This window comes from Schistocerca serialis, chromosome 3 (genome assembly GCF_023864345.2).
Source record: "Schistocerca serialis cubense isolate TAMUIC-IGC-003099 chromosome 3, iqSchSeri2.2, whole genome shotgun sequence".
In the NCBI taxonomy this organism is placed as follows: Eukaryota; Metazoa; Arthropoda; class Insecta; order Orthoptera; family Acrididae; genus Schistocerca; species Schistocerca serialis.
The window spans coordinates 825287280-825303654 of NC_064640.1; the positions used below are offsets into that span (position 1 = coordinate 825287280).

At 45.6% G+C, this 16375-nt stretch overlaps 1 protein-coding gene across 1 annotated transcript in view; it reads left to right on the forward strand.

The window, feature by feature from the left end:
- The window catches only part of LOC126471248 (heat shock 70 kDa protein 14-like), a 196434-nt gene that overhangs the window by 85228 nt on the left and 94831 nt on the right, over positions 1–16375 (forward strand). Inside the window, exon 3 of the mRNA XM_050099365.1 lies at positions 13734–13932. Within this exon, the coding sequence (XP_049955322.1) occupies positions 13734–13932 (199 nt within the window). The remainder of the gene's footprint in view (positions 1–13733; positions 13933–16375) is intronic.

Consider the following 16375-nt stretch of genomic DNA (forward strand, 5'->3'; position numbering starts at 1 on the left):
GGATAGTGTAAAAGGCGCCAATGGCCAAATGGATGCCACAGTGATGGATTGTACTCAGACAGCATAAGATGGACGGACGTGCAGATGCGCAAACAAAAGACCCATAGTCTAGTTTGAAATGTACAAGGGACCGGTACAAGCAGAGGAGGGTGGTCCATTCCGTTCCCCAGGAAGTACCACAAGGAACACACAGTATACTGAGGGACAGGGTACAGCAGGCAGTCATGTAAGACACATGGGAGGACCAAGAAAGTTTCCAATGGAGCATGAGTCCTAGTAATTTCATAGTTTCAACGAACGGAAGAGCAACAGGCCCAAGATATAAAGATGGTGGAAGAAACTCGTTGTGCCACCAGAAATTCATACAAACTGTTTTGTCAGTGGAAAACTGAAAGCCATTGTCGATGTTCCATGAGTAAATAAGATCGAGACAGTGCTGAAGACACTGCTCAAGCGGACAAGTCCATGGAGAATAACAATTGATGGCAAAATCGTCAGTGAAAATGGTGCCGTAAACAGTCGGGGGCACAGTGTCATCGGCTTCTTCGGGACAGCAAAAATACTAGCTAGATTCCATTTACTTGTTTTCTCTCTTGGACCTAGGTCCATTCCCCAATTTCCGGCCTAACAGTAGCAGATGGTGTCGTCTTGGACCCCACAGCTGTCTCCAACACCTTAGGTCGCTATTTTCTGGAGATTTTGAGCTTTACCGACTATTGCCCTGCCGTCTTCCATCCGAAATGAGTGGAGACGGCTCGGGTGATACCCTTCTCCTTTTATAATTGTGAATCCTGCCACCTTTACTGTGAGGGAGCTAGATCACACTCTCGCTTCATCCCAGGCTGGACGATGTTCACATTCAGATGTTGCAGTACTTTTCTCTTGTGGGTAAGGCATTTTCTCCTCCATACATACAATGACATCTGAGCAGATTTCCAGCGACTGCCCCATTTCTCTCACCAGCTGTGTTTGCAAGCTGATGGAATGTATGATTAATGCCCGGCTGGTATGATGGCTTGAGTCTCGCAGTTACTAACTACTGCACAGTGTGGATTCCTAGCCTGCCGTTCGGCATCGACCATCTCATGACTTTGTCAATCCATGTCGTGAATGGTTTTCTGCAGAAGTACCAGACTGTGGGATGTGTTTTTTGATTTGGAGAAAACTTATAACACCTGCTGGAGGACGGGTATCCTTCATACTCTCCATACGAAGAGCTTCAGAGGCTGCTTGCCCCATTTCCTTCAGGAATTTTTACAAGACAGAGTTCTCAATGTAACTGTGGTTTCTGCCTTGTTGGACGCTTTTAACCAGGAAATTGGAGTGCCTCAGGGCTCCATCCTGAGTGTCATCCTTTTTTGCTATAGCCATTAACTCTATAATGGCTTGTCTCCCGCCAGGCATCTCTGGCTCCTGTTTCAGTAATGATTTTGTGATTTATTGCCTTCAGAGGCATCTTCAGCGATGTTTCAATCGTCTTACTTATGGCACATTGACAATGGCTTTTGATTTTCCACTAACAAATCCGTTTGTATGAATTTGTAGTAGCGCATTGGGTTTCTTCCACCATCTTTAGATCTTGGGCCTGTTGCTCATCCGTTCACTGGATCAATGGAATTCCTCGGGCTCGCACTTGATGGGAAACTTTCATGGTTCTCCCATGTGTCTTGCCTTGCTGCATGCTGCACCTGGTCCCTCAGTGTCCTGTGTGTCCTCAGTGGTACTTCCTGGGGAGGGGATCGGACGTTTGTACTGATCCCTTGTCCATTCAAAACTAGGCTATGGGTGTTCCTTATATGCATCTGCATGTCCATCCTTCTTACACTGTCTAAAAACTCCCCTGCGGGTCCGGGGGTTAGAATAGGCCTGAGGTATTCCTGCCTGTCGTAAGAGGTGACTAAAAGGAGTCTCACATGTTTCAGCCTTTGTGATGGCCCCCTGTTGGGTTTGACCCCCATTTTTCAAAATTTTCCTGAAGTGCCCCTTACATGGTGCATCGTGTCCATCGTGCGCTGATACCTATCACATCCTTAGTTGACGTGGATTTGCACTTCTGCTCATTCTCCAACTGTTGGGCGAGGTCACCCTCCTGGGTATGTATTTTTCCATCAACTGTGTAGTATCATTTGTATGCTGACAATGATGATGGACTTGTTTGCTTGGTTGCACCTGATGTCCAGCACCATAGCCAGTCAATTGCGGTGGGGCCACCATGTTCCCTGTTGGTTGTAGCTCCCTGACCACACAGGGATCTCTCTGCTGATCCCTGCGCCATTAACTCTCCTCATATGCCAGGGGTAGATACCCATCCTCCTGGGGTATCGGGACTCCTGGCAATGGCCATGCTGCCAGGTGGCCTATGCTGTGGCTGGATGGCACCCGTGGGGAGCCCCCCTGGTTGGAGTGGGTGGCATCAGGGCGGATGACACCCGATGAAGCGTAGTACATCATCTCTTACTGGTGGTCAAACACCAGTAGTCTTTCAGCGTTCACAGGCTCAATTCAACACACAGAATTAAGACCCCAAATTGTTCCCCTCCCTGACCACACCATGGGAGGGACATCAGGTTAAGGATGGCAGCAGCTCTTATTCGCCCCGCTACTTTATATGTTTGAGAGCTGATCGGGAATCTTTCATGATAATGAAGCCTCAGTTTTCTGTTGAGCATTTAGAGGAGAAGTTTGGGGGGGGGGGGGTTGAGGGATTGTCCAAGATGAGATCTGGGTCAGTCTTGATCAAAACAGCATCCTCTGCCCAGTCACGGGTGTTACTCAGTTGTTGTGACAAGCTGGGGGATGTTTCTGTAATCATTGTGCCCCATAAGCGCTTAAATATGGTCCAGGGTATCATAATTCACAGGGACCTTCTTTTGCAGTCCGACGATGAGCTGTGCACCAGGTTAGAACGGCGAAGTGTACATTTCGTTCGGCGTGTCCATCAGAGTCCGAGGGATAAGCAGGTTGCCACCGGTGCCTTCATCTTGGCTTTCGAGGGAGATAGATTACCTGATAAGATCAAGGTGATGGTCTACTGCTGTGATGTGAAGCCCTATATCCCTCCCCCAATGTGGTGTTTTCAATGTTGGAAGTTCCGTCGTATGTCCATCCAGGGGGCCGACAGTCCCTTTGTGGGTACGTGTGTGGTGTGCACGGGACTCCGAGCTATTTGCAGTCTCCTTCCTTTTCCCAGACCTGCATTACCATCCCTGTTCCTCTCCTTTCCTTTCCTGTCCTTGCTCCTTTCCCCCTGGCCCCTCCTTTCCCTCTTGGTGGAATTCATGTCGACTTGGCTTTCCTCCCGGCTTTGTTTTGGTATGTGCAATTATTTAGTTTGCTGTTTCCATCTCCTTTTCAGCGTTTTGGTCCCCTTGGAGTTTGACCTCCATTTCCAACATTTTCCGTCAGTGTGAGCATTTGGGGATGAACTCCCTACCTAGTTTCCATGTTGGAGGCTCATCTCACCCTCCCCTCCCCACCCCTCCATTTTCCCCCTTGCACCCTGGCCCCCCTTCACGCTAGGTCACCAGCATGGTAGCCAGTCCGTGTGGTGGGGCTGTTAAGTACCCAACTGGCTGAGCCCCCTGACAACACAGGGATCACACTGCTAGTACCTGAGCTGTTAACGGCTCGTGTATGCCAAGGAGTTGATGCTCATCACTTTGGGGCATCAGAACTCCCAGCAATGGCTGCCGTGCCAGACGGCCCTCGCTATGGCGGGGTGGTGCCCACTGGGCGAGCCCCTGGTCAGGGTGGGTGGTACTAGGGCAGACGCCTTGCATATGAAGTGGGAAAGGCTTCAATATCCTGGCCATTCTTTGGCCATTTCTAAGAGTGATAGTAGACATGATAGTCCTTCTGATCCTTTGGCCTTCCCCTCCCTCGCCACCCCATGGGAAGAAGGTCAAGCTTGCCGACTTGGGTTGAAACCTTTCCCTCGGTACCTGGTTTGTATCAGGACAGGTGGTGAGAGTTTTGCCACGACCAAGCCTTTGTTTTTTTGTTGAGGCGATTGAAGATAAGTATCATGAAGTGGAATCCACGAGTAAAATGCAGTCCGGTTCTTTGCTCATAAAGACATCTTCTCCTGCCCAGTCTGCAGAGGCTGGCCAGAGTGGCCGAGCGGTTAAAGGCGCTACAGTCTGGAACCGCACGACCGCTATGGTCGCAGGTTCGAATCCTGCCTCGGGCATAGATGTGTGTGATGTCTTTAGGTCAGATAGGTTTAAGTAGTTCTAAGTTCTAGGGGACTTATGACCACAGCACAGTCTCCATCGCACCCCACCAATCTTTGAACTCGGTACACGGTATCATTTTCTACTGGGATCTTCTTCTCCAAACTGACAAGGACCTCCATGCAAACCTCGAGCGGCAAGGAGTCCGATTTATCCACATTGTACAGCGAGGCCTTAAAAATAATCACACTGATAGAGACTCCTTTTTTCTGGCCTTCGAAGGGGATATCCTCCCAGAGAAGGTAAAGGTGGTGGTGTATCGGTGTGATGTAAAACCTTACATTCCACCACCGATGAGATGCTTCAAATGCTTACGGTTTGGACACAGGTCTTCCCGCTCCACCAGTTATCACCTCTGTGGTGACTGTGGGTGCCCCCTCCATGAGGGGAGTGCCTGTGGTCCTCCGCCTGTGTGCATCAGTTGTGATGCGCAGCATCCTCCGCACTCGCAAGCATGCCTGGTGTATGTGAAAGAATGACGGATTCAAGAGTACAAGACTTTAGATCGACTTACCTACACCGAGGCTTGTCGAAAGTATGACCGGCTCCATCCTGTGCCTCTAACTTCTGCTTTTGCTTCAGTTACGTCCACTCCCCTTCGTACCCCCTCCTCTTCCAAGCCGCGCCCAAATTCCCCCTCACCCTCACCCTCACCCTCACCCCTTTGGGTGCTAATCCCCCTCCCCCGCCAGAGAAGCGCTCCCCTTCTTCGGCAGCCGATGGTACTGGAGCTCCCTCCCGGGACTCCTCTTCCCGGCACCCCCTGAAAGGCGATCTGCAGCTCCACATAGGCCGCACGATCTGCGGCTGGTGGGGGCTGCTATTGTCAGGTGTAATTCTGTGTCCTACCACACTGCAGTCTGCCCTTCTGTTCCATCACAAGAGAAGCAGCAGAAACACAAGAACAAGGGAACAAGCGCAAGGCCCCTCAGGTACCCCCCTGATGTGCCACCTTCCCTTCTTCCAGCCAATGAACCAACAGTCTGACCCCACCTATATGGACATTACTCCATCCTTATCGGTGATGGATGGCGACTCGGTGGCGTGACCGGCTCCAGTCCGTTCGCTTGCCATTTGGACTCCAGCTTGAGAATCCTCCAGTGGAATTGTAATGGCTATTTGCGTCACCTCCTGGAGTTGCAGCCCCTTCTTTCCTCCTACTCTGCTGCTTGTATTGTTCTCCAAGAGACCCATTTTGTCAATTCTTACTCACCCACCCTTCATGGGTTCCATGCTTTCTGTTGAAACCAGATTGGCCCTGTGCAGGCTGGTGGTGTTTGCACCTTGGTGCGCAAAGACAATTTTAGTAAATGGGTTCCCCTCCATACCACTCTGGAAGCAATTGCTGTCAGGGTTGATCTCACCACTCCAATCACAATCTGTAATCTCTACCTCCTGCCTGACAGGCCACCCACATCCCTTGCCCTAACCACCCTTCTTCAACAACTCCCTTCTCCCTCCCTGCTTGTAGGGGACTTCAATGCCCACAACCCTCTTTGGGGTAGTCACCCGACTATTGCCCTGGGCAGGACAGTTGAATCTGTTCTGGCAGCGCTTGACCTCTGTAACACCGGTACTCCCGCAGACTTAAGTGTGGCACACGGCACTTTCTCTTCCATTGGCCTCATCATCTACAGTCCCAGCCTTCTTCCCTCCATTCAGTGGGGTGTCCACGATGACTTATGTGACAGCGATCATTACCCGATTGTTTTGACCTTCCTTCAGTATGTCTTGCTCCGTCACCCTCCCAGGTGGGCCTTCTCTACAGCTGATTGGGGTGCCTTCTCTTCTGCTACCATCCCCCCATACTACCACACCGTAGTATTGATGAGTCTACACAGACTTTAACTGCCGCCATTCTTGCCACAGCGGTTTCAGCCATCCCTTCTTCCTCGGGGTTCCCCCCTCCCCTGTCAAATGATGGTCCCATAATGGACTCTGGAAATTGCTGCAATCAAATTTCAGAAACGGATTTGCTGGTAATGGTATGTATCTGCCATAGGACCACACACCTGCTCTTCACAAGACTGGGCAAAACTCAGGCAAATTTTTGGCTATTGTCCCGTTGCAGGAATTTCTGTGCATGGTGTTGTCCTTCCCATCTGTACTTTGTTGCAGAGTGTTTCGCTCAACACTTTGCCCAAGCCTCTGCGTCGACTCAGTATCCGCCCTTGTTCCTCCTCCTCCTCCTCAAACAGCGCTCATAACGACTGCCTTTGTCTTTCATTTCTCGCTGCTTGGAGCTTTGTAATGCCCCATTTAGCGAGTGGGAATTCGCCAGCACCCTCACCCTTCGTCCTGACACGTCTCCTGGACCGGATTGGATACATAACCAAATGCTCCATCACTTATCGGTGGCTGGCCACCGTCGTGTACAGACCCTTTTCAACCATCTGTGGAGTGAGGGGGTATTTCCTACCCAGTGGCAGGAAAGCATTGTTATTCCGGTGTTGAAGCCTGGGCAGCCACCTCTTCAGTTGGATAGCTACTGTCCAATTAGCCTTACCAACACCCTCTGCAAGCTCATTGAACGCCTGGTGAGTTGGCGGCTGTTTTGGATCCTCGAATTCTGTGACCTTTTGTCATCGACTCAAGGTGGTTTCTGCCGTGGCCACTCTACATTGGATAACTTATTCCACCTGGATTCTGCTATCCGGTCGGCTTTTGCCCATTGGCAACACCTCACTGCAGTCTTCTTTGACCTGCATAAAGCCTACGGCACCAACTGGTGCCACCACATCCTCACCACCCTTCACGACTGGGGCCTTTGTGGTGCTCTGCCCATTTTTATCCATAACTTTCTTTCATGTCGCTCTTTCCGGGTCCAAGTTGGTTCCTCCTACAGCACTTCCCGTCGGTAAGAAAATGGGGTTCCACAGAGTTCTGTACTGAGCGTCCTTCTTTTTTTCATCGCCATTAATGGACTGGTAGTGGCTGCTGGGCCGACAGTGTTCGTGTCTTTGTATGTTGACGATTTTTGTACGTATGTCGCTTCCTCTGTCGTGGGCGCTGCAGAAAGCCGTCTACAGGGGGGCAATCTACCGGGTGCAATCTTGGGCTCTCTCCCATGGCTTTCAGTTTTCGGTGACCAAATTGTATGTCACGTATTTCTGCCGTTGCCATATAGTCCATCCTCATCCGGACCTGTTCCTCGATGGCCAATCCCTCAAGGTGGTGGACACCCGTCTCTTCTTGGGTCTGGTCTTCGATGTCCGGTTGACACGGCTCCCTCGTCTTCGCCAGCTGAAGAGGATGTGCTGGTTACGTCTCAATGTTCTCAGATGTCTGTGCGATACCACCTGAGGTGCAGACCACTCTATTCTCCTGCGATTGTACAAAGCACTGGCCCAGTCTCGTTTAGACTACGGGAGTCTTGTCTATGGTTTTGTGTCACCTTCAACATTGCAGATACTAGATCCCATCCACCATTGTGGGGTCCGACTTGTGACTGGCGCCTTCCGGACTAGCCCCGTGATTAGTCTTCTCACAGAGGCAGGGGATTCCACTTCTGCAAGTTTTGCACCAACAACAGCTGATATCTTATGCGCTCTGCATTTGCTGCACCCCAAAACACCCTAATTATGGTCTCCTTTATCCAGACACTCCAGTGCTGTAATTCAAGAAAAATAAAATGCACTATACCTGTCCATCCCTGGCCAGCACCACTGCTTCCACAACCCACCACTTCACAGCCTCTGTACCTTAGAGGCCCCAGTGACCCCAGGTCGCTATAGTATCGTGCACACGTGTGACCACATTGACGTAATCACTAATATGTTGGCCACTACTGACCTTAAGCAGCTAGTTGTTTCTGGGTAGAATCATGTTCTGTGCCAAGTTTATTCCCTAGGTGGCACAAATCACAGATCCCCTAGATCGACTATGCAAGAAGGGTGTCAAGTTTGTGTGGTTGACCACCTGCCAATTGGCATATCAGAACATTAAGTACAGTTTCAAGGTGGCATTGTGACTGACACTATATTCATTGGACCTGCCCTTGACACTCGAGACAGACACTTCCCGATATGGTATAGCGGTTGTTTTGTCCCATAAGGTGTCGGGTAGTAGTGAATGGCCAGTTGCTCTCACCTCTGGAATGTAGACTGTATGGCAGCAAATTACACCTGTTGAGCGACTGCAAAGCTCAAAGCCTTGATTTTGTTGTTTGTGCATTGTTCTAAACTCCTGGAAAAGATGATGCATTGTATGCAGAATTGGGCATTGTTTTTGATTGGGTATCAATTAAAATCCACTTTCACCCAACTCACCAACGTGAACACCCTACCCCCAATTCCTCTTGGTGCCAATGTGCAGTTCAACCACAAGGAAACAGTTTGTTTCCCCTGGACCAACATCCACAATAAATCCTGGTTCAATTCCTTCTGACTGCACGTGAGGTATCCACTGTGTTGTTTCACGATCCTGTCCTGTTGAAAGTTTTGTCTGAGGTACTGGAGAGGTGTCCAGAGAATGTTTTGAGCCTTACTGATCTAGCCTTTCACAATTATTTCATGTTATGCTACTGATTCAATGCTACAAATGATGTTTTAATGATGGCTGCAGAGGACTCTCGAAAACCTGACCATCATTCTATCCTCGCTCTGTCCCCGCATCCTCCAGCTCCTTTGTGCTTGTCATTGGTGGAGGACATGTATGGAGGCACTAGCCCCACAGCACGTGTACTGGCCCAACATCAATGCAGACATTGAATGCGCATACGGCTCGTGTCATGCCTGATCTCTCAATCACTTGTCCCACGGTCAAGGTTCCTCGTCGTGGCCCCATCCTGATAACTTGTCGGAGAAGGTCCTCGTTGATTTTACCGTGACATTTCAGGTTGTTATGTGGCTTTTGGTGGTGGCCACGCTCTCAAAACTTCCCTTACGTGGCGTGGATGCTGTTCATTACCACCATTTCTACCACTTGTGACCTCATGATGGTATTCTACCTTGAGGGAGTGCCACTTATTCCCTGGTGTTGGAAAGTTAGCCCCCATTTACGTAGATGCAGCTTTAGGCTGTCTGTGGCTGTAATGCGATCACCACCCTGTTTCACCATGCTCCTAATGGGGAGATTGAGCAGATGGTCCATACATTTAAAACACAGCTGCTGAAGACCTTGCAGACATCATCTGGCTGAAATACTGCATTTGAGTTGGTATTGTACACCATTAGACCTCCTGCATCCTGTGCTGTGTGCCAAACCTGCCTATAGGCCTGCCTGTGGATGGAATGTCTGTCTGGGCATGCATATGCAGTTGGTGTCTGGGATGGACCCAAGGGGTCATCAATTGGTGACAGAGAGCATCAGTGGCTTGATGTTAAGGCCAGACATGACTGTCTGACCCACCAACACGAAACAGCTCTGGCTGTGACCACAGTCGCATTTGGCACCCTGTCGTCACTTCTGATGCTCAGGCTGGAACTAAGATGACCGCCACCTGTGCCTCGTGTCCCTTCTCACTGGAGGATGGTTGAGAGGATCACAGTGTGTGTGCCTGTGGAGGTGGGGGACCAGTCCCTCTGTCCTGACCTTCCATCACTCTTGTTGTAACTGTGCAATCTGCTGGCCTCTGCTACCCATGCAGTCCTCGGGCCTGGGTTTGTGTCGTAAGAATGAACAAGAAGTAATAATTGCTTTTGCTACTTTTTTTTCCATTTGAAATGGCTGATATGATTACGTGTGTTTAATAAAAATGAATCTTTCACTTTACATTGGAGTGTACATGTAATGAAATTTTCCTTCAGAATAAAACTTTTCACTTGACTGAATCTCAGACTTGAACCTATGCCTTTCGTAGTCAATACTTCTACTCCCTGAGCTGTATGACCACAGGTGCAGTGTGGCTCTCACAGTTTGTCTGCGAATACCTATCCTCTCATTCACATGCTGTAATAGTTTAATTTCTGTACCTCGTGCTATTTCTGTTGAATTTATTTAAATTTACGTAATACACATTTATGGGAAGAAATGTGGAGAACTGCGGGATGAACCACTTAAAGTTTCCAATATTCATTTTCATCAATTTGTTGACATATTTCTCACAATGTCTGCCAGATCACATGTGTAGCCTCTGACTTTATCAGAGCTTCAGTCACTCACCCCAGATGGTTGAGGAATATTCCATAGTAAATTTGTAAGGATACCACAGTTTTCCAATATTTTACTAATAAACTGAAGCCCACCATGGACTATGATCATGATGGGACCGTCAGATTATTGCTTTGCTTTGCAGTTGTTATCCCCCATGTGACTTGCCGTGAAATGCTTGTTACTGACATAACTCTGGTTAAATATCTGAGATGAATCTGTCTTTTTAATTACCTTGGGAACTTACTGAATTCAAGCATAATTTATCTGTTCAACAAACAGTTATGATCAGGAGTGGTTTTAGATTTGTACATCAAAAACTGTATAGGGAGTGTAAAGAATAAGATGGAGTTTTACCAAAAGTGTGTGTAGACTTCTTTAGGCTTCACTGATGGAATGTGGTGGTTAGTGATCAAGAATGCTGTTCTTGTATTTTGGAGGAAAGTTGTTTGGATCCCAGTCCAGCCAGCCTGACTTAGGTTTCCTGTGGTCCCCCAAATTCATTTTAGTTGTATACATTCAAGTGTACCATGGAATGGTTGTTGACACCATCTTTGGCCAAATAAACTAATACTTCACCTTTTATGACACAGAGGGGTGATGACTTTTTAAACTTTCCATTCTTTACAGTAGAGCTCACCAATGCCGCTACTAAACTAAATTCACAGAGATTGTTCTTTTGTTAGAAAGTAGTGCAAACTTGGTTTTCAGTTAGCAAATTTGTTTCTTGATTAAATGTATTAAGCTACTCTAAGAAATGTATCAAACTGCTTTGCTCCAAAGTAGAAAAATTGTAATTACATTTTATACTGTCTAGTGTTGTAAGAGTTGTAACTTGTGTGTGTGTGTGTACACAACTTGAGTAGGCAATACAGCTTACTCAGACATCACTGATCACTGTCCACCCTACCTTAGACATTATTTTTCCTTCTTTTCTTTATCTTTGTCTGAAAACATGGTTGACTGGATTTCCATTATTCACTAATTGCTAGTGTAAGCATAAAAACTACAGACAGAAGCTACAGACATTATTAAGAAAAGATACTAAGAGCACTGACCTTCAGGCACTTATATATGTCGTCTGATAGTTGTTTTCAGAAATCTGTAGCAGTATATTTACTCATATTATTATGATTCTTTGTTTGTCAGTTATGTATTAATACTGTCTGTTTCATGTTTTTCTTATAATACAACTAGTTTATAAACTGACAGTAGGATCTTAACTACTTAATGATCCATTTGGGCATCATAGGAGATATTCCTCAGAGTATAAATTGTATCATTCGACACTCCATTCTTAATACTATACCCGCATTGTTAGATTGTGAGTAGTAATTACTTAAAATGATTCTGTTGTTCAACACACTAGCTGGAAAAAATTGCAACATATCTCTGTTGTAATTAATCCAGAGACTGACAAAGGTGTTATGCACAATCCAGTAACAACAGTGTGACCACTGCCTATGTTTGGAATCAGCATGAATAACCACTCACAAACAGCAGGTGGCAGCGCCAGCGGGGGAGGGTATATAAAGTGTGTTGGGGAACATGGAAAACATTGCAGTCGTTATAATGTGGAAACAGAGCGGTTTATCTGACTTCCAGAAGGACATGATCATTGACTTTCAGGCCAAGGGTGGAAGAATTTCCAAAACAGCTAAGTTATGAAACTGTTTGTGTGCCATTGTGTTTAAAGTATACCGTGCATGATAAAATAGGTGCTATACAAAACCAGCACAACGGTAGCTATAATGCACTACGGGCCAGAGATGACGGGGTGAACAACAGCTGTGTAGATATGTATGGGTGAGCATCAGACTGCCCAGATAAACCCATGGCTACCAAAAATGTCTCCTCAATGACCGTTCAGCAAACATTGCTGTGTATGGTTCTCTGCAGCAGGTGCCTGGTTTGTGCACTCTTGCTAACTGGTGTTCATCGGCAACAAAGACTGGAATTAGCTCGCCAGCACTGCAGCTGGGTGTCCACTGAGTGGTGACAGGTTGCCTTTTCAGATGAATCATGTTTTATGCTCCATTGGACAGCTGGCCATTGGTGTGCACAGTGTGAATCATCTGAAAGCAAAGGGGTCCAGGCTGGAGGAGGGAGCTTTGTGGTCTGGGGAATATATTCAAGGCATTACCCGAGTTATTTTGTCATTCTGAAAGGCACAGATGATTGATATAAGTATGCATCTAGCCTTGGTTACCATGTTCACTCATACATGCAGTTCGTTTTTAAGAGCACCAGGATGAATTTACTGTACCCCCCTGGCCACCAGACCCTCTGGATTTAAACCCGGTTGATAATCTGTGGGACCACCTCGATCGAGCTGTTCTCGCGGTGGATTCTCAAGAGAAACCTGTCAAATTCTGGCCATGGCACTGGAGTCTGCATGGCTCCATATCCGTGTCGTTACCCTCCAGAACTTCACTATCACTATTCCTGCATGTCTCGCAGTGGTCTATGCAGCAAAAGGTGGTTATTCAGGCTTTCGACTGATGGTCACATTAATGTGACTGGACAGTGTATATGTAACATGTCAAAATTACAATCTTACTTTGGTTGCTATCTTTGCGAGCAATCTGTACAGAATTGGATCCTGACAAGGCAGCCAATTTGAAGAAGTTTTGGGCTTTAAAATTTTATACACATTTTTTGTGCAGGATAAAAAGACATAGCCACCAAAGAGTGGCTACAGATTTTATCAGGTAGTGCAATGGTTAAATACATCCATCCTGTATTATCACAGATATACTTTTATCTTCTAAATGCTGACTTCCTTTGATGTAGTGCTTTGACATGTTTTGCTTGTAGAAGCTGTCAAGTGGGAATATGATTGCTGAAATAGAGAGAATGATTTGGTCTCGGTGACTTTTCACTCATTTTTTCACACTGTCCTATTACAAAAAATGATTAAACTATTAGAGTTTTCCTTTTGAACATGTAACTAATAAGTACTCTCACAGTGGAATCAATACTTTGCAGTAACAAAACTCTTTGGCCCATTCACAAAATGTTCCTGCCCCTAAAAAAAATGAATTACAAATTTTTGATGCAGGTACCGAACTAATCTATGGGTAGCTTTTCTGATTCTGTAACTTTCGAGGAATTTGGTGGTAGAACAAAGCAATTTACAGGAATACTTATGTTGCGAATGCAAGATCCTGCTTTTAATGGGGTCGCATGTCAATTTAACAAGTTTTCCAGTGCTGCATCATATTTGTACTGTGAGTTTTTTAAGTGTTTCAAATTATTTGATGGAAAAGAATAAGCTGTAGGCATTGACTCTACTGATGACCAGCCAGCTAGCTGTCAATCAACAATAAATATAGTGTTTGTATACAAATATGAAGCTTGTGGTTTGGTAGTAATGTAAAGCATTTCTTTATTTTTTGTTATTTGTTTCAGGCTTTGCTTCCACATGTGTACCTCCAGATACAGATCTGCGCACAGTCCTGTGTGTCCCCTTAAATTTTTCGAAGTGTAGTCGTCGGGCAATGGCACATGCAGCGGAAGATGCAGGATTCGATGTTCTGCAAGTAATTAGTGAACCTATAGCAGCCTTGCTTGCTCAAGGCTATGGTGTTGAGTCTCCAGATGAGAGAGGGTGAGTGCTGTAATGCAGTATGTTATTCTTGGTGTTGGTGATAAGTTATGAAACAATCTGCATGATCTTTAGCTACTAAATGAGGTGTTCAACATTGTTAACATATATTTTAGGGCGAATATGCTGCTCATTATTGAAATTGTTGTTTCCACTATTGACTAGCCTACATAAGATTGGAGGAATGCATGTTTTCTCCTTAGACTTTACTCTGAGGGCTTTGGCCCCAAAACACTGCATAGCATGTGCACATAGGCTGATGTTTTCATCAATAGAGCTGATAAACATTCCACAGTGATACGTTTCAGTGCTGTGTTTTGTGGGTTACATTTCTCCAAATAAATTATTAATTTCTTATTAACAGATGAATCTTTTATGTTAAGATGTCAGTGGTTCAGTTTGTTGAGGAAATCTGCATAAATAGCAGTAAAATATTATTTTATAGTGAAGTGTATATGAGAAAGACATGTTTACTGTTGTTACATGAGCCCACATCAGTTGCTTTATCTTTTGACCCTGAGGTCAATGATCCTGCATGATCTAGACTATGGTCAGATTGCCCACTATTAGGTTTCCAATTTAACGCAGATGATGATGGATCTCCTCGGGGAAATAACAATCAGATCATAAAGGAAGTCCTTTGGATATCCCATATGTTTACTGTGGGAAGGTCTCGTCTGAGATATAGAAGCAGCTCTGCAGCCATCTGTTTAGTGCAATGGTTACAGCTGGTTGTAACTAATGCTTGTCATCATCTTAGTTCCTTTTGGTGGTGAACAGGGTTACTGTCACTCGTCCAATGGAATCACAGTTCACAATTTGTTCTTTCATGCCCAGTATTGACTGGAATCCTTGGTTTGGAGCCAGGTGGATTTAAACTAGAGGCTCCATTGATTTTTTGGTGATCTTGGGTGCAGATTCCTTGACTTAATCTGTATTGGATGTAGAATTTTAAAGTGCCTCGCTGAATTGGTTTGGCATGCAGTACCCGCAGAAAGGATTTCCTTCAATAGCGCAATATGTTTAGTTTGCAGTATAGTTTGCATCCTTTTTTTTTTTTTTTTTTTAGATAAATTACTTTGTAAGCCTGTGTACCTTTAGATGTTGAACACCAAAGAGCCATGATCACTTCACATGTATTTCATATTGAGGAGATCAAATAGCCATATAAGTCAACTGTGAAAATGAAAACTGAATATTAGGTAACTGGACAAGTATTCAAGGCAAGATCACTGAATTACTGTGACTTGCTTAAACAGCATTGCTTGTGTAGCAAGTGGAACAGAAAATTGGGTAAAACTAGAAACAAAATCTTAAACTCTGACTGGAATATATATGTGACAAGTCTCTTTTTGTGTAATGAGATAAATGCAGTCAACAATAGATAATTTGGGTAAAGTTAAGCCTTAAAGGTGGGCCAAAATTTCTTACTAAAACTATCTATTGGTGACACACTACATCAGTTGAGATGGCATGGAATGCTACGGAAGATTTGTGGAAAAATATTTCTGATAAATTACCTGATCGTGTTTTAGCCATAGGAGAGGTTCCTGTTAGCCAGCCATGCATGACACGGATGGCAGGGATGGCGGTTCAAGTGAAATTGTACTAAATATCTTATCTGAAAATTATCTTGGACAGCCAACTAAGTAGAATACATATGATGTAAGTATACAATTTATGCTGTCAATAAAAAAATGTGAACTTTTCAATTCAGTGAAAATAAATGGATGAATCAACAAACACAGAGCTACAGCAGCATCATTGATCAGTGGTGTTGAATGAAAAGTTGTGCATGATGTGTCAATAAAATGACAACAAACTATCTGAGCAACTATTTACATCTGGGAAGGAGAATATTGATTAATGGGAGAAATTCACAAGCCTTGTCAGAAACATGCTGGTTGAGTTTGTGTGATGGGATGTAATGAGATGTGGGGAAGGACCCACCAAGGTTCAATGACAATATTACTCATTTAGCCCCTGAGGGCTCACAACTCTCGTGTCAGTACCTACCAGCTTGGCTACCATGGGGCCCCATGCTTTGCAGCATTACTTCGTTTCTGTCCTGCAAGCTTATACTTCCACTGTCCCTTTCTCCCTCTGCCTCTCCATTGTATGGTTTTCTTGATGCAGACCCAGCTCAGACCTCGTTTGTGACTGGGATTAGAGTTTCCGCTTTTTTTTGTTTTCTACAACTTTTCATTAAGTAAAGACATAGTCCCCGTTGTTAGGTTTGACCTGCCATCAGTTTTCAGTTTCTCCAGAAATGTTTACCATGCAGGGAAGGTCACCCAATGCAGTGCAAGCTCCAGCATGGTGGCCATCCTGTCATGGTGGTCATCAAATAGCTGCACAGTGGTAGCCCCCTGGCCACGTGGGTATTGTATTGTTGGTGTCTGAGCTGAAAACTTCCTATGTATGCCAAGGTTTATGTGCATGTGCC